Source organism: Hydra vulgaris, chromosome 05 (assembly GCF_038396675.1).
Source record: "Hydra vulgaris chromosome 05, alternate assembly HydraT2T_AEP".
NCBI lineage: Eukaryota > Metazoa > Cnidaria > Hydrozoa > Anthoathecata > Hydridae > Hydra > Hydra vulgaris.
Genome location: NC_088924.1, coordinates 44,860,121 through 44,885,517, shown reverse-complemented (window position 1 = coordinate 44,885,517; position 25,397 = coordinate 44,860,121). Strand labels below are relative to the sequence as shown.

At 29.8% G+C, this 25,397-nt stretch overlaps 1 protein-coding gene across 1 annotated transcript in view; it reads right to left on the bottom strand.

The window, feature by feature from the left end:
• The window catches only part of LOC136080894 (NACHT, LRR and PYD domains-containing protein 10-like), a 46,408-nt gene that overhangs the window by 19,562 nt on the left and 1,449 nt on the right, over positions 1 to 25,397 (bottom strand). The window contains exons 2-3 of the mRNA XM_065798283.1: positions 13,004 to 13,285; positions 12,700 to 12,768 (exon numbers count right to left, since the gene is read on the bottom strand). Coding sequence (XP_065654355.1) covers positions 12,700 to 12,768; positions 13,004 to 13,280 — 346 coding nt within the window. The 5' untranslated portion in view covers positions 13,281 to 13,285. The remainder of the gene's footprint in view (positions 1 to 12,699; positions 12,769 to 13,003; positions 13,286 to 25,397) is intronic.

The window sequence follows — 25,397 nt, the reverse complement described above, 5'->3', positions numbered from 1 at the left end:
TAGACATTTCCCTATGCCAGTGGTTAGAGCTCTGGCTCAGAACCCAGAGGTTCGAGGTTCAATGCCAGCTCAAACCCAACAAGCAACAATGGTATGGAGAGGGACATGAACTTCTTGTTAAATGCTCTCCTGTGATGCTCTGTAATAAGATTGTAAGGACTTTTGGGAGCACTTAAAATAACTACAAAAAGACAAAAAAAAGGTAATATAAATTCAAAAAATAGTCTTAAATAGAACCTTAGGGAACCCCTAAAGTTACAGGAAATAATGAAGAGTGCTAACTATCAAGGACAACTTTTAAACTTTGATTGGTAAGGATGAATTCAAAAATCTTAAAGATTTTATCTAATACGCCATACGAAATAGCTTATGAAGATAACCATCATGCGAAACTTTATCAGAAAATTTAGAAATCAAGAGCCATAGCCTTAACCTATCCACATCTATCTAATGCACAATAAAATCTATCATCTATTACTTATAAAAATAGCAGTAGAACAAGAAGATCGAAGCCCATAATAACAATTACAAAGTTATTCAATACAAGATAAGAGATTAAGTGTTTGTTGCTTAAGTAAAAGTGAATCACTCTACAGATTATTTAAAAAAGAGGATACAGATGCTACTTTCCATCAGAAAACAAGACTCTGATAAGCACTTGTTAAATAAGTTAAAGCAATGTTCACAAAACACTTTTGCATTACTATATTGATATGTTTTCCGGACGACAAGATATTGAAAAGTCTAAGCAAGAAATCACTTTAGGACAGAAGCTGGACTGATACGAACGCCAAGCAATGGATTAACCTATTTGTTGGTTACATCTTGTTGAATGGAATCAAGAGATAAGATTGATGAGAAGTTCTCAGCAAGCAATTCAGCTTTCTTCTTAGGTGATTTGACAAAATCTGAACAATGCAAGAGAGGTGAAATAATGGACTTGCCTTTATATTAAATCTCTTTTTATATTAAGATTCTCCAGAAGTTACGAGAGTCTCATTTTTGTGATTAAGTACAACGTGATCTGAAAATAGGATACTTTAACGTTAGACAAAACCATCTTATTATAGTTCTAGTAACATTAGGCAGACGCCTGTTTTTTGAAGAATTGTTTTGGTGATAGATATGAAAGTAATGGTTACGAATGAAAACTGCAGCAGCAGCACAATAGCACAAGAGGAAAAACAACAGAAAAGTTTGAGGCTTGACTTCAAATTGTCGAGAAGAAATAAATGATTCCATTCCAGCTTGAATCCAAGAATTTACTTAAAAAACACATTTGTTAGCAGGACAAAAGATTTCTACCCAAGGGCCATCAGAATAAAAATACATAAAGTGTTCCAGTGAGCTTTTATTTAGTTGGAAGAGATGCAATGATAAAGGGATTCTAATGAAGAAGAAAAATAATGAGATAATAGTATTAGAGTAATCAAACCATGATCAGAAATACCTTGGAGTGATTGGAAGAAACTAAGGACTGACTAGGATTAGAAACAAGCCATATATCAAGTAGCGAGGGTAAATGATTCAGATTATCTGGTAAGTGAGTTAGAAAGTTGACTATTTGTGTTAGAGATTGAGCAAAAGTCTAGAGACAAGCCATTTTGTTTGATGAGCAATAAAGTCACAAACAACAAGGATATTGTCTGAAGGATAAAGTGAAATGGCTTTGTTGATTTCATTATAAACAATTTAAAAAGAAAAATAATGAGATAATAGTGTTAGAGTAATCAAACCATGATAAGAAATACCTTGGGGTGATTGGGAGAAACTAAGTTGGAGTGCAGTCTTGAGATGGAGAAGAGCTAAAAGAATGGAGTGTTGCTAAACGAAAGCATAAAAGAATAGACTTTAGATTCAAACCTAGTTTCCAAGAAACGGGTAAATTCTTATGAATGTAAACGCCCAAGCCGAACATGTGACTATTGAAGTCTTTACGAATTATAGGAAAATAACAATCAACACTATGATCACAAGATGAGACAGTTGGACTCAAATTAGTCTCACAAAAAGCAAGTAGGTCTGGTGAACTTTGCAAGATATAAAACTCACCGGAAGATAAGTTTCTTCAAAGACCACAAATATTAGTAAAAGATAAATGAACTTGGCGTAGATGATTGTTTTTTGTGTTTTTCCAGGTGCAGAGAATAGAGTTTTGTCTCAGACTAAGTTGCCCGAGGTTCTATGCTGGCTAACACAACAAGCAGCATTGGTAAGTAAGGACACTAGAACTTCTTAGTTAAACGATCATCCATGCTGCTTTTTGATAAGATTAAATGTTAAAGTTAAATGCTCTTTCATGTTACTTTTTGATAAGCTCATGAGACTTTCTAGGAGTATCTTAACAACTCCATATAAAAAAAACTGATAAGGGTAATTAGGCCTTTTTATTAGTGTCTTTATCTTATCCAATTTATTTTGACAATGGAGCACACAGCACTGCAACTATATACTTATAATATATACAATATAATATAGGGTGTATATACATAAATATATGCACCCTAAAGTATATATATATAAATATATAAATGTTCAAATATATATATATATATATATATATATATATATATATATATATATATATATATATATATATATATTTTCATTTTCATACAGTTTTCATTCGTAACCATTACTTTCATATCTATCACCAAAACAATTCTTCAAAAAACAGGCGTCTGCCTAATGTTACTAGAACTATAATAAGATGGTTTTGTCTAACGTTAAAGTATCCTATTTTCAGATCACGTTGTACTTAATCACAAAAATGAGACTCTCGTAACTTCTGGAGAATCTTAATATAAAAAGAGATTTAATATAAAGGCAAGTCCATTATTTCACCTCTCTTGCATTGTTCAGATTTTGTCAAATCACCTAAGAAGAAAGCTGAATTGCTTGCTGAGAACTTCTCATCAATCTTATCTCTTGATTCCATTCAACAAGATGTAACCAACAAATAGGTTAATCCATTGCTTGGCGTTCGTATCAGTCCAGCTTCTGTCCTAAAGTGATTTCTTGCTTAGACTTTTCAATATCTTGTCGTCCGGAAAACATATCAATATAGTAATGCAAAAGTGTTTTGTGAACATTGCTTTAACTTATTTAACAAGTGCTTATCAGAGTCTTGTTTTCTGATGGAAAGTAGCATCTGTATCCTCTTTTTTAAATAATCTGTAGAGTGATTCACTTTTACTTAAGCAACAAACACTTAATCTCTTATCTTGTATTGAATAACTTTGTAATTGTTATTATGGGCTTCGATCTTCTTGTTCTACTGCTATTTTTATAAGTAATAGATGATAGATTTTATTGTGCATTAGATAGATGTGGATAGGTTAAGGCTATGGCTCTTGATTTCTAAATTTTCTGATAAAGTTTCGCATGATGGTTATCTTCATAAGCTATTTCGTATGGCGTATTAGATAAAATCTTTAAGATTTTTGAATTCATCCTTACCAATCAAAGTTTAAAAGTTGTCCTTGATAGTTAGCACTCTTCATTATTTCCTGTAACTTTAGGGGTTCCCTAAGGTTCTATTTAAGACTATTTTTTGAATTTATATTACCTTTTTTTTGTCTTTTTGTAGTTATTTTAAGTGCTCCCAAAAGTCCTTACAATCTTATTACAGAGCATCACAGGAGAGCATTTAACAAGAAGTTCATGTCCCTCTCCATACCATTGTTGCTTGTTGGGTTTGAGCTGGCATTGAACCTCGAACCTCTGGGTTCTGAGCCAGAGCTCTAACCACTGGCATAGGGAAATGTCTATCTTCTAGGATTAACTCTTACTTTTGATCTTTCTTGAAAACTATTCAAATCGATTGCAAAGTTAGCAGATTTTTAGTTTGCATCTCTTTATCCTTCTCGGCACATTTTTACCCAGGATTCTGTTCTTTATCTCTTTGAATCTCTAATCTGTCCTTGCAGCCAATCTCAAACCATTATTACATATCTGAATAGTTGCTTCTCTTTCTCTTTTCTATAAATACTATAACAGGTGCTGCTTTAAAGAGCTAGCATCTCTTGTGTCATCTACTAACATTCAAACTCTTGTTATTTGTCATTTAATTAAAAAAATAAAATATCACATTGTAATGTTGCATCTCATTCTCCTAAATAAAAATTAGGTCTCATTCTTGTAAGTCCTTTTCTTTTCTGTGAATGTTCCTATTTGCTCCCATAGTTTCTTTCTATGTTTTTTCATCAAACATCAGTTGTTTGGAATTCACTTCATATATCTTGTTTTCCTGATTCATGTATTTTGTATTCGTTTAAGCCCTTTGTTAATCATTATCATGCTTTATAAACTTTATATTTTCTCTTCCAGTGACTTCCAACTCTAGTTTTTTGCTTGCAGCCTTTTTTTATTTTTTTTGTTTGCTTGAAGCTATATTGGAAGTAACGAAATAGTTAAGAATAAAAATGTTTATTTAAAAACTTTTTCACTGTTTTTTTTCTTTGTTTTTTTTTTGTTAAGATTATCTATTTCGCGCAAAAATTGACGTCTGAAAGTTTTTGCGCGAAAATTGAAATCCGCCTTAAATTATAGCATTCTCGAATTACGCTATTGTTGCGATTTATGTCCAAATAACTTACTGTACGTCTGGATTGTTATGCGAAACCTATTAAAAGAGAAATGTATCGAACTTGTTATGAGATTGCTAGTTGTTGATTTTGGATATTGTAAAGTTTTTTAATAGTACAATTACATTACATTTAGACATAAACTAAAACTATTACTTATAAGCAATGATAAAATTGAAGATTGGTGCTAATTTATTTATGAACTGATCATTCCTGGCTAGGGTGGAGTGAAAAAAACATTTTTCAGACAAACAACTCTTATCCCTGGTTTTTATATTAGCTTTAAGTAAACTGAAAAAACTAGTCTGAAATGAGCAAAATTGGACTAGAATTACTTCCTGCAGAAATTTTCGACTAATACTACTTGTTATTGGTATTTCAAGTTTTACATTAAAAATTATTTTTTTTAATGTAAAATTTGCATAATATAAAGCGTATTAGATATGTTTGAACTATCCATTAGTATTATTGCCAAAGTAATCACTTTTGTATTAAAAAAGTTAAATTTTTTAAATCACATATAAAAGAAAGATATTTCAATTGAAGAAATTGAATATTAGGCATAAAAGTTAATAAAATACATGCTCTACTTGAATATATATATATATATATATATATATATATATATATATATATATATATATATATATATATATATATATATATATATTTAAAAAAAGAAAGTTTTACATTGAGTTATAAATGACTTTTATGTATGGTTACTAAACCTATTTATTAATTTTATTGCTCATTAAGTTTTTTTTGATGTTCTCATGTTGAGAAGTTGTCAAATAAAAATTTAGTTATTTTTACAAACAATGTGAAAAAAAAAATCCTTCTGGTTGGTGCAGATGTATTTTTAATGCATTGTTTCCAGTTTAGGATATTGAACGCTCGATCTTCTTGACCCAATGAATGGATTGCTTGTGTCTCTGTTTTATTGACTAGGCAACTCATTCTATTATCTCCTAATGAGGGTGCAGCTCCTAAACTCAGTTTTATGGTTCTGAGGCTGGCTGGTAGACAGGTTTTCCAAACTCTATGGTAGCTCTCAGAGAGGCTGATTCCATCAACAGCTGACATATATAACAGTACCATGTTGCGCATGGATGGTATCCCTGTTTGCACTTTTGGTGTGCATAGTTGAGGCCTCATTTGGAACCCTTTGTTATGGCTGAGGGTTTATTAATAGTAATGAGGCAATTTCTGAGACTATTAAATGGTGTACTTAGTACTTTCTATGTTTTGAGTCAAGTTATTTAAAAAATTTAAAATGACTAAAGTTTTAAAAACTATATAGCATAAAAAATTATTGTCATCACCAAGTTCTGTAAACCTATCAATGACAAATATTTGTGGTTGTCTTCAAAGTAAACTTTTTTCTGTTGAATCTTATCTCTTGCAAAGTTCACCTACGTGCTCTTTGTGAGAATATGTTGAGTTCAGCTGTCTCACCTTATGATCTTCGTGTTGATGGTTATCATCCTTTATTTTGTAAAGACTTCAATAGTCACATGCTTAGCCTGGGCATTTACATTCGTTAGAATTCACCAGTTTGTCAGGAAACTAAGTTTGAACTTACAGACTATTCTTTTATGTGCTTTCGTATTGTGCCACTTCATTCTATAGCATTTCTCTTTGTTCAATATCGCTCTCCTGTATCTCATGACTGCACTTTTTCTACATTATTTCTGATTGACTAAACCTCTCTCTTTATTAGCCAGTCAATATCGTTGTTGTTTGTGACTTTAATGCTTATCACAATGAATGGCTTGGCTCTAGTGTCAGTGACTCTGCTAGCGTTAAGACCCTCAACTTTTGCCTTTCTCAATCTCTAACTCAAAGAGCCAACTTTCCAACATACTTCCCAGACAAACTAAATCATTTACCTTCCCTAGTCAACCTGTCTTGTTTCTGACCATAGTCAGTGCTAAGTTTCTCCACTCACCCTTAAGTGCTTTTGATCACGGCTTCGCCTCTCTTAAACTATTATCTCATTCTTCATCATCATCAGAATCTTGTTATTATCATACCTCTTACAAATACCTTCAAGCTGAATGGAATTATTTTTGTGATTTTCTTGGTGATGGCCCTTAGGAATAAATCAGTCGTCTTCCTACTGACAAATGTACTTCTTATTTAACTTTGTGGATTTAGGCTGGCATTTAATTTTTTATTCCCTCTCAACGATTCCAGGTCAAGCTTCATTCTTCTCCATGGTTTTTCTCACATTCTGCTGCTGCAATTTCAAATCGAAACTGTTATTTTCATATCTATCAGCAAAACAATTCTCCAGAAAACAGACGCCTGTTTACTATTGCCAGCAACTATTGGAAAAAGGTGTCTAATCCCATAGTCATAAAATCTTGTATTTCATCACAAAAACTAGACTCTCGTGACTACTGAAGAACCTTTAACAGTATCAATAATAAGGGCAAATTTGTTATCCCAACTCTCTTGTATTGTTAGACTTTTTCACCTCACCTAATGACAAAGCTGAATTGTTTGCTAAGAATTTTTCATCAATATCATATCTTGATTCCACTAGTTGCATTCTACCAGATATAGCTGTCAAACAGGTTGATCCATTGCTTGACATTTGTATCACTCCAGCTTCTGTATCGAAAGTGATTTCCTACTAAGACTCATCTACAGCTTGTGGTTCATACAACATACCTTTTGTAGTCTTGCAGAAGTGTTCTCCGGAGCTGTCATCTATACTTTCAAAACCATTTAACAAATGTTTATCAGTCTTGTTTTTTGGCATACTGGAAAACCACATATAATATTCCTATAATCAAAAATTCTGGAGAGCAATCTGTCTTGTCTTACTATCGTCCCATTAAGGGATTGAAATCCTGGGATACGGGATCCCAGACATTTTTGGGTCCCAAAAATCCCGGGATTCCAAACACAAAATCTCGGGATTCCAAACACAAAATCCCCGGATTTTCGGGATTACAGCAGGATTGAATTAAATTATTAAGAAAATATCGACGAGGAAATGGGATTAAGCTTTCTTCCCCCAACAAATGATGGGATACCAAATGTGGATTTACTCACCAATGAACAAAATATCAATGAACTAGTGAAAAAAGTCTGTAAGGTAGTTGTTCTTTTTAAACGATCCCCAACAAAAAATGATGCAGTCTTGCAAAAATATGTCAAAGAAGAGAAAGATAGCGAGCTTTGCAATCCAAAATGAGCTTTCGCTCATTTTGGATTGCAAAACAAGATGGATCTTTAAAAACATGTATACAGAAAGCTTTAATTGACTTAAACCACCCAGTTTCCTTAAACGATAGTGATTTTGTAGTTCTTTCAGAAGTAATAGAAGTATTTGCACCTGAAATTAGCAGTTGATGCGTTATGCAGCAAGATGCTAACCTATGCACTGCAGATGCAGTACTCATATTTTTATCTCCCTTTGTTAATAAAATGTTTCAAGCTATAAAAACAAGAATGGAAAAAAGACGATGTGAAGAAATTTCTGGTGTTTTAAAATACCATCAAAATCCAAAATATGATGCTGTGAATTATGAAACAAGGGTCTGCAAAATTTTTGGAATTCCTCCTCAAACCCTTATTAGGAAGCAGATAAAAAAACTTATTGAGAGACTAGCTGCTTTTAAAAATGATCATTTAAAAAAATCAAGTATTGATGTTGATGAAAATATAATGGCTGTAGTTAGAAATGAAGAGCTTATGGAGAAGAACCTTTTAAAGCTCAAATGCCACCTCCAGTGGTTCTTTGGAGGCAGCATTTGAGCTTGAAAAGGTTTTCACTTCCACTACAGCATGAATGACAGTGGCTGGTTAACTTTAATTCAGATAAAATTCAATTAATTTCAGGCATTCGTTATCGCAACAATTTAAATCTTCATATATTTATGAACTGTAGTGTACTTGATAAGTAATCTACCATAAATCTTATATGATTATCTCTTACGTCTAATCTTTCTTGGAAACAGCATACCAAATCCACTGCAAAATTAGCATCTGCTAAGATTGCATCTCTTTATCCAGCTCGACACTTTCTTACTTCTGATTCTATTCTTTATCTCTATAAATCTCAAATCCATCCTAATATGGAATACTGTTGCCATATCTGTGGTGGATCGTCTAATGATGCCCTTTCTCATTTAGACAAGGTGCAAAAACGTATTATAAACATAGTTGGACCTGCTCTTATAGCCAACCTCCAAACATTATCACATTATCGAAACGTTCCTTTATTTCTTTTTTACAAATATTCCAATGGGTACTGCTCTAACGAGCTAGGCCATCTACTAAAATTTATCCTCGTGTTACTTATCATTCAATTAAGTCTCAGCCTTTTTCTGTAACTGTTCCTAAGTGCTCAAAAAACTCTTATTCATCTAGTTTTTTTCCTCGATCATCAGTTCTTAGGAATTCGCTTCTTTCATCTAGCTTTCCTGATTCATATAATTTGCAAAGTTGTCCGTCAATCGTTATCTTGCTCTATAAACTTTATTTTTCTCTTACAGTAACTCCCAACTCTTATTGTGGTTGCTTGCAGCCTTGTTGGTAGCGAATATTGTAAAAAGTATATATATATACATATATTTGTATAGTTTATATATATATATATATGTATATGTATTTTATGTACATATATTTATATGCGTGTATACATGTATATATACATATATATATATATAAACATATATATATATATGTATATATGTAATATATATATATATATATATATATATATATATATATATATATATATATATATATATATGCGGTAGTGGTGTAGTGGTAGTGCGCTTGCTTCATAAGCGAGAGGTTCCGAGTTCGATCCCCACCACGTCCCTGGTAGTACCGTGCTCAACTTGTTTCTCCGGTTTCGGAGTTATAGAGTTGAGAGAGGGTTATAACCACAATTAAGTAGCCTCCTCATCTGTTGTGACCCTCTGGGCCTTGGGGAGGTGAAATAACAACAAAAAAATATATATATATATATACATATAAACATATATATACATATATATATATATATATATATATATATATATATATATATATATATATATATATATATATATATATATATATATATATATATATATAAAAATAAATATCAGGGTGTTAGCCAGAAAAAAAATTCATACAGCATATTTGCAAAACTGGGATTTTAGGTATAATTTCAGAATCTCAGGTTTTTTTCGTCTTGATTCTTGATCCATATGAGACAATATTTTTCTGAGACCATATCTCGTACGAAAGCAAGATAAAACGAGATTTTTTCAAAAATGTAAAGACTTTGAAAATAAACTGAAATTTTTCAAAAGTTTAGCGTTTAAGAATTTTTGTATTATTATTATATTAATGAAGCATAAGTTTTCAACATTTGTCAAATTAATTTTGATCTTTTGAAAAACTTTTCAAAAGACTTAAGTCATTAAAAGTTGCAGCAGTCATTTTTACTTGTTTCTTACTACAGTGGTTGCTTGAAATTAAAAAAATTTTCTTCACATTAAATCAATGTTGGCTTAATTAATTTCAACATATTTTCTAACCAGCTTAACTTTTCTGATTTGAATCCAGTCGTAACGTAGATGTAGTCATAGTTAAACTCATCAGCATTCAAATGATTAGGGTCAGTGACTTGGATTTGTTATCAGGCATTGGATTCTCTTTTCTTTCTAGGTGGATCTTTGAACTTGGGAACAAAATTTGAAGTTGTTCAACATTTTAAGGAAGTGAGATCATTGGGAGACTGTTCGACTGTCTGATGAGCTTCAGAAGCAATTTCCACAACATGATCACTGTCATTATTACTGGATGGAATGACAATATGTTTAAGCCAGAGTATTTTCGCTTTTTCAATAATTTCTTTATTTGATGAGAGTAAGAATGGAGACAATTTTGGCTCTTCAAGAACTCCTGGATTGTTGAGAAATTTGAGCAGACTAACAGATAAGATTGGACGTCTTTTAAGAAACTCTATTTCAATTTCTTCAATTAAACGAGTTGGTGTTACTTACAAGTTCTTTTCATTTTAACCAGGTTATATGAGATTAAACATTTCAGTTGATATATTATTTAAGTACCAATTTATGATATTTACTCATTAATATATTGTTGTTGTTCTTGTTGACTGTTATTTGTACTTAAATTAGGTCCAAATAAATATCCAAATATCAATCAATCAATATATTTCTGAAATAGTCGGTTACATTTCAAGGATGTTTACAAATAGCAAGAATACTAACAATCAGTAGACACCTTATGGAAATAAAATAATAATAGTTAAAATAATTAAAATAATATTTCTAATAATAATAGCATTTTATTTTAACTATAGTAATAATAAAATCGGTAATAATATAGCAATAATAAATTGGTATTACTTTCAATACAACAAATGTTTATTCGTACAAAGTTAGTTACAAACAGTAATAAACTAACAAAACGTAACCACTAACATTAACATAAAAACGGCTATTGCTAAAAAAATTATAAAGATTTAGTGAATAAAAATGTGTTACAAATATTAGGTTGCCTTGAAGAGGACAACTTAGGCAATTTATTTGACTTGGAAATTGCTTTAGATGTATGTACAATTTAGATTTAAATTGTATAGATGAGCTATTTATGTAGAGGAAACTGTTTTCTGTTTTAACTATGTAAAATGGCATTTTACAAATCATACCAGAGTATTAACTATTAACATTTATTTATTGTAGTTTGTATAAGCTTGCAGTGCCTATTTTAGTTGTTCATATATAAAACTGTTTTTTTATAGAATTGACAGCTTTTAACAGTTTAAGTCTTTTAAAAATGGTGCATTAAAATCATTCTTAAATAAAACTAGCTTCTTTTAAACAAAGGACATTTATTTTTTTAATAAAATAATTCAATTTTTTTATTAAAAAATTTTAAAAACAAAAAAATGAATTTTTATTTTCAATGAAATATTGTAAAATGTACTATTTTAAAAAAGTGTATTTTATTTTTATTTTTCCAGCGGTAAAAAGCTGTATCTTTTTACTGAAACAACACATACTTTATGTGATGTTGACGTTGTTATGCAAACAGATGTAAATTGTTGTTAGTGCCCTTTAAAGCACTAACTAGTAAAAATAAAGGAACTTTTTTTTGCAAGAAGTAATATTTTTCAGTATGAATTTTTATTAACTAATTGTAGTTAGTTCAGCTAATTGTGTACCTTATCATAGTTTGTATCAAATAAATTCTGTAAAAATTATTGAAAATGTTAATTGCTTCTCAGACACTAAATTTTTTACCATAAATTAAAAATACTCAACGTATTTAAACTTAACTTATATTTTATTATATACTCTTATATTTATATTGAAAGTTAATAATAAAATGATACCAATCTTATTTATTAAAAAAAAAAATCATTTACACCCAAAAACAATTTTCAAATAAATTCATTCATCCGAAAACAAATTATGCTGCTATTAAATTCTCAAACGCACTCAGAGGATCTAAAATATGCTAATTAGCAATTAGTTTAAAACTATTTCTTCCCTTTAACAATTTAAAAATAAACTTGAAAAAAACTTTTGATAACTAAAAAAGAGTAATCAGTTGTTGTTTTTTTTAACAACATACTTGATCATATTTATTCTTGATCATGATCTGAATCTTTTAAAATCTGAAATAAAAACAGTTGTAATAATATATCTTATAAAACATGCAGAATGAAGCAATTGAAAATACTATCACAAGATTATTTATATTCAAATTAAAATAACTTTAAAACTAAACAAAATTAGTACTTAATTAAGTTGCTAATATTATGTCATTACTATATTTAGTAATGACATGTCATTACTATATTTAGTAATGACATAATATAAACAATTTTAATTTATTTTTCAGTGTTTATATTATGTCATTACTATAATTAAATTAAGATAACATTTTTGTTTAAATTTAATTATATTTAACTTGTTTATTATATATCCTCAAATTACGTATTTATATTTATGTCATGATTATCATCATTACCATAAGTAAATTGATCATCAACATGATCGTCATGATGATTATTATGATCATCATTATCCTCCTTATCATCAACATGTTATTATAGTACATATTGTATATTTACCACTGTTTAAAGAAGAACTTCTTTCGCAAATGTTACTTGGTGAATTTGAAGAATCGTTTAAAAACATATCTAATAAAATATACAAAAATAGTTTTTCAATGTAGTAGTCATTTTACAAAGATCTAAAATAATCAAATTTATAAAAAAATAAAACAACATCATCACATCATTATCAAATTTTTCTGAAATAAGAGAACTTGATGAGGAGGTCAAAATAATAACAAAAAAATAAACATTCAATGAGAGTGACAAACAGCAATCTGAAAAATTTATATATTATAAATAATGATTAAAAAATTTGTACTTGCAAGATCTTCCACCTCCTTCAATAAATTGTATTTTGGAATATTTGAAATGGCAAGTTTTAATTTTTCAAACGTCGGATTTTTATCAATATTGAACCATTTTTTTATCATTCCATATGCTTTGTCTTCTTGGTTTCGAAAACTTATAAAATCACTTCTAATTGATTCTAAACTATGCTGTTTGACATTTAAGGAAATACCGATCTTAAACCAATCTTGATCAAGTAGTTCAGACAACTTAACTTGAAATTTTGGATTTTGTAGGACTTCATCCATTTATACTAAAAAACAAAGCAAAATTCAAAATTTAATAAAATATACTTCATATTATTTTTAAAAAGTGTAAAATAAAATGCTATAAGTTTAGAAGATTTATTAGCAACATGTAAATGTAAAAATGTAAAAACTAACCAAGTATAATGGTCATAAAAAGAATCAGGCCTTATGATCATTAAAAAACGTCGTAGAGCGTAAGTCTAATAGTTTGTTTGACATCATAAAATTATTTTTACCTTCATTTAGAATAATGACATTTTTTAAATGTACCTCCAAACATTTCTGCATTGATTTTGCAGTGCATCTATATATGCATTTGAAATTTGCTCCATGGTTACTTTTAGAAGTTTTTTAAAATGTCTATATAGATCCACTGCAAATCCATAAAAAAAGTGTTTGCTTGACTGAATAAATATTTAGCCATAACTATATGAATAATATGCTCATACTTATATTATTTTTTATTTTCTAAATTGCTTTTTTTAAATATTATTATATATTTTTTGAAAGAGGCTAATCAAAAATGAATAATTTAAAATTGCTAATACTGTTAAACATCCTGATGTAATTAATATTAGAATCAATTTTATGAAAAAAAAATTAAAGCATCTTTTTTTTTACAAAATGGTTAATAGGTAATTTCATTTGCTTTAAATAAACAATAATTATGTATGCTTCATGAAAAATTCTGATATTTACAAAAAGTTAAAAATACAACTAAATGACGCCATTGATTATGCAAAGATGTTTTTTTAATTAAATTTCATTTGATGAAGCAGAGCCTAGTAATTATATAAATAAACCCAATTACACCAAATAATAGGTGAAGTTTGTAAACCAAGGGTTGCAGTTTTTTAATGCTCAAATTTAAGGCCCCAGACTTGTCTAAAAATGATGAAGCTGCAATGATTACATCTCATGACTAGTTACTTTATTTAGTTACAATTATATTTATTAGTGAGTGGTATTAATAATGATATATTAATTAGTTATAATTATATTTATCAGTTAGTTGTGTTATTATTAATATATTGACATAAATTATAAAAGATAGTCATATAATAGCGTTTAAAAATTATTTTTCCTAGGTACAGTAAGTTTTCTTTTAATCGCACTTACTGTTTTACTATAAGCCATTCTTGAAAAATAAATTAAACTTCTTAATAAATTGAAAAAAAAGGATAGATAGATAAATTTAAATAAAAATTTATATATTTTTCAATTGTTTGCATCAAATTTATATAGCATTACTTGATTGCAATACTAAATAAATAACAAAATTGACTACTATTTCTAGACAAAATGGATAAACAGTTAAATAATAATACCAAAACGACCGCGACAAAAAATTAACACCAATCAAAATTTAACAATCAACCTTGTTATCAAACAAATTCTATACGCTCATCTTCTACACAGTTAAAAAATATCCGTACTTTTACGTAATTTTATTCCATTTTAAGTACGAAAAGTACCAACTTATCAAAACTAAATGGAAATTTTCCTAACTTAAAAAATAAATTTCAAAACGGTCAGGTCAGGTTATCCTGCTACTGGTAACATGTAACCCAGTACAATCTGCTTCATGTCCTGCTGCCTTGTAGGATATTAGGAGATATTAGGAGATACCAACTCCGAGTTGGCATCTCCAAGCCTTTGCCTTTTAAGGCAAAGGCTAGAAGATTTCAACTCCAACTTAAAACACCACCTGCCTTAGGGCTCTTGGTTGAGTAAAGGCTAGAGATGGTGTCTCGATAAAAATACTTATTTTGGGCAGATGTTAAATGCATCCAGCTACTGTCTTGTAGAAGGCCTCCAAGACAAAGACTTAAGGGGTAAACAAATTTTATCTGATGACCAGTCTTGTACCCCTTCCTCATCTACTAGACTGGCGCAGATGTGTTTTTAATACATTGTTTCCAGCTTAGGATGTTGAATGCTGGATCTTCTTGACTCAATGCATGGGTTTTGCTTGTGCCTCTGTTATTATGACTAGAAAACTCATTCTATAATCTTCTAATGAAGGTACAGCTCTAAAACTCTTTTTATGGTTCTGAGGCCGTCTGGTAGTCAAGTTTACCTCTCTCTGTGGTAGCTCTCAAAGAAGCTGATTCCATCAACAGCTGAAAAATATCAAAGTATTAACAGTGCCATGATGTGCATGGATAGTGTCCCTGTTTCTACTTTGGGTGTGCATTGCAGAGGCCACATTTGGAGCCCTTTGTTATGGCTTAGGGTTTCTTATTAGGAATGAGGTATTTGCTTAGGCTATTAAACAGGGTTCTGAGTACTATCTATGCTTTGAGTCAAGTTTTCCAACAAAATTAAAAATGAATAAAGTACCAAAAACTATAATACAAGTTCTCTAAACCTATCATTCACTAATATTCATGATCTTCAAAGTAACTTTTCTTCTGTTGAGTCTTATCTCTAGCAAAGTTCACCAGTCCTACTGGCTCTTTGTGAGACTAATTTTTAATGTTATTTCTGATCATATTGACCACGCCTTCTCTCTTTATCCATCAGCTAATATAGTTGTCAGTGACTTTAATGCTCACCACACTGAATGGCTTGGCTCTGGTGTCAGTGATTCTGCAGGCATTAAAGCCACAACTTTTGCCTTTCTCAATTTCTAAATCAAATAGTCAACTTTACAGACAACCCAAATCATTTACTTTCTCTACTTGACTTATGTCTTGTTTCTGATCCTAGTCAGACCTCAGTTTCTCCATATTCACCCGTAGGTGCTTCTGATCACAGTTTGATCTCTCTAAAACTAATATCACATTCTTCTTCATCACATGAATCCCGTATTATCATACCTCATACAACTACAGTAAAGCTGACTGGGATTCTTTCCGTGATTTTCTTTGTGATGGCCCTTGGGTAAAAATCTTTTGTCTTCCTGTCAACAAATGTGCTTCTTACATGACTTCATGGATTCAGGCTGGCATGGAATCTTTTGTTCTCTCTCGATGATTCCAGGTCAAGCCTCACTCGCCTCTATGGTTTTGCTCACTCGCCTCTATGGTTTTCCTCACACTGTGCTGCTGTGATTACTAATCGAAAGTGTTACTTCCATATCTATCAGCAAAACATTTCTCCAGAAAACAGACTTCTCCATATTACTGCAAGAAACCATTGTAAAAATGTTTTGTCTAACGCCAAAGCCCGCTGATCTCAGGTCATGAAATCTCGTATCTTATTTCAAAAACTGTGCTCCCGTGACTTCTGGAGAATTTTTAATAGTATTAATAATAAGGGCAAATCTTTAATTCCACCTCTCTTGTATGGTTCAGACTTTGTCACCTCACCAAAAGACAAAGCTGAAGTGTTCACAAAAAACTTTTCATCAATATCATCTCTTGATTTTACTAGTTGTGTTCTACTTGATATTGCCAACAAACAGGTTGATCCATTGCTTGACACTCGTATCAATCCAGATTCTGTATCTAAAGTATTTCCTGTCTAGACTCTTCTTGTCCCAGCTTGTGGCCCAGACAACTTAATTTCTCATCTTGAATCTAATAACTTACTTTCTGACCATTAATATGGATTTCGATCTTCTTGTTCTACAGTTGGTTTGCTAACAGTAATAACTGATAGTTTTTATCGTGTATTAGATAAAGATGGAGAGGTTAAGGCCATCGCTTTTGACATTTCAAAAGCTTTTGATAAAGTTTGGCATGCTGGTGTTCTCTGTAAGCTTTTTTCTTATGGTGTATCTGACAACATCTATAAGATTATTGAATCCTTCCTTTCCAATTGTAGTATAAAAGTTGTCCTCAATAGACATCACTCTTCTTCCTATTCTGTAACTTCAGGGGTTCCTCAAGGTTTTATCCATGTCCCTATACTCTTTTTAACTTACATTAACAATCTTCCAGATATTCTCACATCTTAGGAGGCATTGTTTGCTAATAATACTACCATTTATTCTTGTCATGATAAGAAACCAACAGTCTCTGATTGCTTAAAGGGGGCATTTGAGCTTGAAAAGGATCTCACTTCTGCTACAGCATGGGGCTTATAGTGGCTGGTGAACTTCAACACAGATAAAACTTAAATTTTTTCAGCCAATCATTATTGCAATAATTTAGATCTTCCTATATTTATGAACAGTGATGTACTCGATGAGTCATCTACTCTTTATCTTCTAGGATTAACTCTTACTTCCAATCTTTCTTGGAAACCATATCAAATCAGTTGCAAAAATAGCATTTGCTAAGGTTGCATCTCTTTATCGAGTCAACACTTTCTTACTTATAAATCTCAAATCTGGCTTTGTATGGAATACTGTTGCCATATCTGGGGCAGTTCTTCTAATGATGCCCTTTCTTTTTTAGACAAGGTGCAAAAACGCATTGTAAAATAGTTGGACCTGCTCTTGTTGCCAACCTTTAACCATTATCACATTGTCATAATGTTGCTTCTCTTTCTCTTTTCTACAAATGCTAAAATGGGCACTACCATAAAGTGCTAGCATCTCTTGTGCCATCTACTAAAATTCATTCTTGTGTTACTTGTCATTTAATTAAGTCTCATCCTTTTTCTGTGACTGTTCCTAAGTGCTCAAAAAACACTTATTCGTCTAGGTTTTTTCCTTGAACATCAGCTCTCTGAAATTCGCTTCCTTTATCTTGCTTTCCTGATTCGTATAATTTGCAATCCTTTAAGTTGTTCGTCAATCATTATCTGGCTCTACAATCTTCATCTTATCTCTTCCAGTAACTTCCAACTTAATTTATTGGTTGCTTGCAGCCTTGTTGGAAGCCAAGATGAAATTTTCATTGGAAAAACTAAAATTTTAGCATCCAAACTTGTCACATAAAAAAACAATTTTAGATTTTTTACTTTGCGTGTTTTTTATAAATAAGAATATTTATTATATTTGTGACTTTTTTTAATGAAAAAAATTAAAGAACTAATGAATTAAAAATTGTATAGTTCTTCTTTATTTTAACATATAAAATGAAAATCATAAATAGTAGTTTCTTTACATTGTTAAGTACCAAATTTTAATGAAGCATGTTTAATATATATACTATAGATCATATAGAATATATGTACATTTTTCAAAGTTGATTTTTTACATTGTTTTATAGGAACACAAAAAGTAAGTATTGTTAAAATGGCTTAACAATTAACATTACTTATTTAAAAATATTTAAAATTGTATTAGAAATAATTAATAATAATAATAATAATAATAACAATAATAACAATAGTAAGAATAATATTAAAAATATATACATCTAGATATATATCTAGAGGTTAGAATTATTTTGTTTTATTTCCACTTTTTTAAAAATTTCAATTCTTGATAATAACAATTTGCATTAAATTTTCTTTTCTTTACTCTAGGAGATCCTGTCAAATTCAAACAACAAATTATATTAATTTTTTTATCACTCAACGAGAAACACTCAAATTTTAATAACAGTTTATATTAATTTTTCTTTCCTTTACTCAATGAGAACCTGTCAAGATCTTACTACAATTTATATTATTTTTTATTTTCTCTACTCAAAGAGAACCTGTTAAAGTCTAATTACAATTTATATTAAGTTTTCTTTCCTCTACTAAATGAGAACATGTCAAATTCTAATAACATTTGATATTAATTTTTCTATTCTTTACTCAATGAGAACCTGTTAAATACTAATAACAACTTATTAATTTTTCCGTTCTTAATTTAATGAGAAACCTGTCAAACTTAAATAACATTTTTTATTAATTATTTTTTTCTTTACTTAATAAGAACCTGTAAAAGTCTATGTTTTGATTTCTAGTGTTTATATTATTGTTTTTGAACTATTTGTGTTATATATATTTTAAATCTTTGTTTTTGAACTATTTGTGTTATATATATTTAAACTCTTTGTTTTTGAACTATTTGTGTTATATATATTTAAACTCTTTGTTTTTGAACTATTTGTGTTATATATATTTAAACTCTTTGTTTTTGAACTATTTGTGTTATATATATTTAAACTCTTTTGATTAGTACATTATTGTTGAATAAAGCCTTTATCAAGAGGTTTTTGTTTTATTCAACAAAATATTCATAAATTTATTCAACAAAATATATATATATAAAATTTTAAAGATCCTAAAACCAACGAGACTAGATCTTGACCATAATGCACCAACTGCTTTGAAAGAATGGAAGCATTGGAAACGGACATTTGAGAATTCCATAGAGGATTGTGGAAAAGACACTCCAGATAAATTTCGCTCCATCATTCATTTTGTATCGTCCAATGTTTATGACTACATTAAAGAGTGTGATTCCTATGAGAGCATCATTGAAACCCTGGAAAACTTATATTTAAAAACCCCTTAATAAAAATTTTGCAAAGCATCAATTACTTATAAGACATCAAACATCAGGTGAATCTCTTGAAGATTTTCTTCAGGAACTATGCAAACTTAGCAAAAACTGTAATTATAAAGATGTGTCAGCTGAACAATATCAAGAGGAACAAATAAAAGATGCTTTTATTTCTAGAATAACTTCAAATTACATCAGCCAACGCCTTCTTGAAAATACAACATTGAATTTACAATCAGCATTTAACCAAGCTTGCTCTCTTGACATTGCTCAGAGGATTTCTGAGTCTTATATTCAGAAACTCATCATCAACCAGTCCAAATATTGTTGCTACTATAAAGTTACCAGAAGAATCTTTAACAGCACTTAATGCAATGCCTGTACATCCACAAAGAAATTGTATTTATTGTGGCAATCAACATCACAACCAACTTAATCGAACCTCTGCTCAGAAAAATTGTCCGGCTCAAAATGCTACATGTTTTAAATGTGGAAAAAAAGGACATTTCTCTAAAGTTTGTCTTGGCTGACCAATCAATAAGACCCACAGTGTTACAGCTGCAGTGCATAAACCAAGTTTGTGTACTGTTTCAAGTGTTGTCCAGAGAGCCTTTCTCATGCATCTGCTGTTGTCAAATTGATTCTTGTAGTTCAGATAATTTTATAAGCAAAAAATGTATTGATACTTTGAAAATAAAAACATTACCCAGTAAAAGAAAAACTTCTATGGCCCTCAAAACAATGAAGTCTGAATTAGTGGGTTGTTGTTCAGTTAACCTCGAACTAAATGGTTTACTATATCAAAATGTTTGATTTGGTATCTTGGAAAATCTTTGTAGTGATATCATACTTGGCTATGACTTCTAAAAGCAACACAAAAATCATATTTTTCCATTTGGTGGAAAAAAGAAGACTTAACCCTAACCCTAACCCTGAATAGTCACAAGGAAAAATAACCTATGTGCACTGCAAATGGCTAAAATAAAAATACCTTGTTTGTTTACGAGTAGTTCAGACAAAATGCAATAGCTAGCAAATCAAGAAGATTTAATAAAGATAACCAAAATTTTATTCAAAGTGAAATATCACAGCTATGATCAGATGGTATAATTGAGCCATGCTTCTCACCATGGAGAGCCCAAGTAGTGGTTGTAAAGGATTGTACTAAATCAAACAAAAAAAGACTCTACATTGATTACTCTCAAACAGTTAACCTTTACACTGAATTAGATGCATATCCTCTTCCCAGAATAGATGATATGATAAATGAACTTAAAGCAAAATACAAGGTGTTCTCTACCTTCGACTTAAAAAGTGCTTACCATCAATATCCTATAAAAATTCAGATAAAAAGTATATAGCATTTGAGGCATATGGAAAATTGTTACAATTTTGCAGGATTCCATTTGGAGTTACTAATGGTGTGTCTATGTTCTAATGATCTATGGACAAATTTGTTGAAGACAAAAAGTTACATGACACTTTTCCATACCTTGACAATAAAACCATTTGTGGCCAGAGGCGTGGTGGCCCCAGAGGTTATGCGGGATTCCCACATGGGCCTTTCACTTTTTCATTTAAATATGGGCCTTTTGGCAAATTTTAATTTTTTCTACTTTTTAAAGAAATTCTACAATCATTTACAATATTTATGTTTGCACAAATTAAATTTTATTATTACTTTGATTTTATGTCTTCAACTTTGAGCGCAATTAAATTTGTATTTTGCATAATAATAATAATATTGCTCTGAAAACAAAGTAGATATTTGAAGACGTGTTATAATTTTTTATTTATTAGAAAGTTTATGAACTCATAAACGGTTTTTAACAATGGTAATGTTGAAGAAATAAATTTTAAAATATTCGCAGACCCATGTTATTGTTGGACTTAAATTAACCTAATTTAAAATTTAACCCTAAAATATTTTTTTAAATGAATTAAAACGCAATACAATTACTATATAGTAATTGTATTGCATTTTAATTCATTTAAAAAAAATGTTTTATTGTTAAATTTTAAATTAAGTTTTGTATAAATAAGTATCGAACTCATGTTTTGCATTTTTGTATCGTTTCGAAACAGATATAAACTTGTTTTATAATAAATGAAGTTATTTATTTTTATGCATTTTATATTATTGTGTGTTAATAAACAAATCACCCCGTAATATCCTTTTCTCAGACAGATTTAAAAAAGGATGATGGCTGTGCAAAAAGTACATTTAAAGATATGTTTTATGCAAACTTTGAATTATGAACTATAAATACACAAATAAAACCTTTTAAAAATAGCGTAAAACCATATAATTTAACGAATTTATTTTAATTGAGGTGTAGGAGTACCACAAATATTTTCAAATACAATTTGATATTACACCTTAACAATTTACTTACTTATGCAAACTTTGAATTATGAACTATAAATACACAAATAAAACCTTTTAAAAATAGCGTAAAACCATATTATTTAACGAATTTATTTTAATTGAGGTGTAGGAGTACCACAAATATTTTCAAATACAATTTGATATTACACCTTAACAATTTACTTACTTACGACACATTTTTATTACTATTATTTTTAGGTAAGTTTAACATAAATTATAAAGATTCCATGGCTTTAAATTATAAAGATTCCATGACTTTAAATTTTTTTATTTTCATTATTTTAATTTTGTTTTATTTTTGAAATGAAAAAACAATAAAATAGCATTTTCTGAAAAAATATGAAATACTTTCAATTTAGTAACTGCTAAATGAAACTACGTTATAAAAACTTTAATGTTTAAATTATGTTAATAACGGCACCATTTTTAGAGCGGCATTTTTGCTGTTGTGAGTTTACGCGAAAATATTCACAAAAGTTAAAACACCGAATTAAACAAAAGCATAAACTATCTATAAAAATAATTGCTTATTTTTGAAGATTTTTAATATTTATTTTAGAAAAAAAATTATATACAGTTTAAAAAAGTTTATATTATTATACAATAAAATATATATCATTATATAGTAATAGAAGAATTAAAATCTTTGATTTTTTAATTTTGTGTTAGGCTATGTTCTTCAAACAAAATACTAATCGTATTTGCTTGCGGTAAATTGTGTTTTAAGAAAATCAGAACAAAAGCGTGGTCGCTGCATGGTATTGCTACCATTTTTTCTTTTGAGGTATTAGAAACAATGTTAATAATTACAAATCACAAATACAATAATTAATAATTACAATATTAATAATTACAAATTTTATTAATATTAAATGTATTACAAACAATATTAATAATTACAAGTGTTATCTCAACTTGCTAGTTTGTATTGATGATTTGTTAGAATAAGGTCAGTTATTAAATATATATATATATATATATATATATATATATATATATATATATATATATATATATATATATATATATATATATATGTAAATATAAATATTTTATTTTTGTATGGGCAATTAAATCAATAATGTATGATAAAATACCGCATATATAGGCCTTTTCATAAAAATCCTGCATGGACTTTTTAGAGCCACCACGCCCCTGTTTGTGGCTATGATCAGGTACATCATAATGAAAATTGTCTACAGTTTCAAAGCGCCTCACAACGTCGGGGCTTAACATTAAATAAATTAAAATCTGTCATTTCAGTTCCTTCGATAAATATTCTTGGTTATTGCATTAGCCATAACAATATAAAACCAAAATATCTCCTCCTTCTGATGTTTTATCACTTCGTTGAACTTTGGGTATGTTTTCTTATTACTCAAAGTAGATCTCTTCTTTTGCTAATAAAAATCCACCTTTAATTAATGTTAAATCATTCCCAATCGATAGTGAAACATTTGAAGCATTTCAATTACTTAAAAGGGAACTTCACTCTGAAACTTTGAGTTCTATTGATGAGAGCTTATCTTTGGTTATTGAATGTGATGCATCAGATGTAGTTGCATCAGCTACCTTGAATCAAAATGGTCGTCCAGATGCTTTCATGTCTCGGAGCTTAAACAAAAGTGAAATTAATTACCCAGTAGTAAAAAAAGAAGCAGTGGCTATTATTGAAGCTGTTCAAAAATGACAACATTTATTGTTACGAAATCAATTCCAATTAATCATTGATCAGCGTTCTGTCAGGCTTTTATCTTTGATAACCAAAAGAAAACAAAAAGAAAAAAAATAAGATTCAGTGCTGGAGGATGGAGTTGGCAGAGTTTAGCTATACTATATTGTATCACCCTGGAAGTGATAATGTAGTCCCTGATGCACTTACGCGTACTTTTAGTGCCACAACTTAACCTCAAACAAACCTAAGCGATATACATAACTGTTTATGTCATCCAGGAGTCACTTGTATGCTTCACTTTGTTAAATCTAAGAACTTATCTTTTTCCTCAGAAGAGGTTAAGAAAGTTTGTTTTAACTAACATATTTGTTCAGAACTAAAACCAAAGTTTTATTGATTTGCAAATGTCAGCGAGTTAATCAAATCGATATGTCCAATGGATCAATTAAGTATAGATTTTAAAGGACCATTGCATCATGCTGTAGTGGTGTAGTGGTAAAACGCTCGCTTCATAAGCGAGAGATTCTGAGTTTGATCCCCACCATGTCCCTGGTAGTACCGCGCTAAACTTGTTTCTCCCTGCAGTGGCCTTGTTTGTCAAGGTTCATGTTTCCAAGTTATAGAGTTGAGAGAGGGTTATAACCACTAATAAGAAGCCTACTCATCTGTAGTGGCTTTCTCGGTCTTGAGGAGGTGAATAACCAAAAAAGGAAAATCTAATTCTAGAAATAAGTATTTATTTACAGTTATTGTTGAACATTCTTCGTATCCATTTGCTATCCTGTGACCAGATATCAGTTTAACAACCGTTGTGAAATGTTTAGACCATTCTTTTTTTGTAGTTTTCCAACTTACATTCGTTCTCACAGAGGCTCATGGTTCATATCTAATAAACTAAAATCTTACCTTACTCAGAAAGAAATTCCAACAAGTAATTCTACTCCATATCATCCTATCAGTAATGGACAAGTTGAGAGATATAATGGTTTGATATGGAGAAATATTTGTTTGGCACTAAAAACCCACAACCTAGATATTAGAATTTAGGAAATTGTTCTATCGGACCCCCTTCACTCACTCCATTTATTATTATCAACTGCAACTAATTGTACACCCAATGAGAGAACATTCAGTTACCTCGGCGTTCATCATGTGGAACTTTATTACCCTCATGTTTAACTCCTGGTCAGGGTTAGGGTTAGGGTTTTTTCTTCGACATTTCGTGCGAACAAACAAAAACGATAATCTTGTTGATAAAGTCAAATTAGTGTGATGTAAACCCAACATATGCTAATATTCGTTACCCGGATGGACATAAGAAAAGTATAAAATCATAAGAAAAGTCTTATAATATCAACGAGAATAGATCTCATGATAATGTAACTGCGGAAGTATTTAATGTAAATAAAAGCCCATCACCAAAAATTACATCTGAAATTAGTGTTGAAGTAAATAATCCAATAAATGAGTCATCTAGTGACGTTTTGCGACATTCTACTAGAACTTACAAAGTTCCTGTAAAATTTGATGACTTTATACTAAACTGATGAAACTAGTTATCTTTTCTATAAAGATGGGAAGATTGTTGTGATTCCTAGTGTTTATGTTATTGCTTTTGAACTACTTGTGTTATATATATTTAAACTCTTGTATCTTTAGATTAGTACATCATTGTTGAAAAAATCCTTTATCAAGAGGTGTTTGTTTTTATTGGGTACA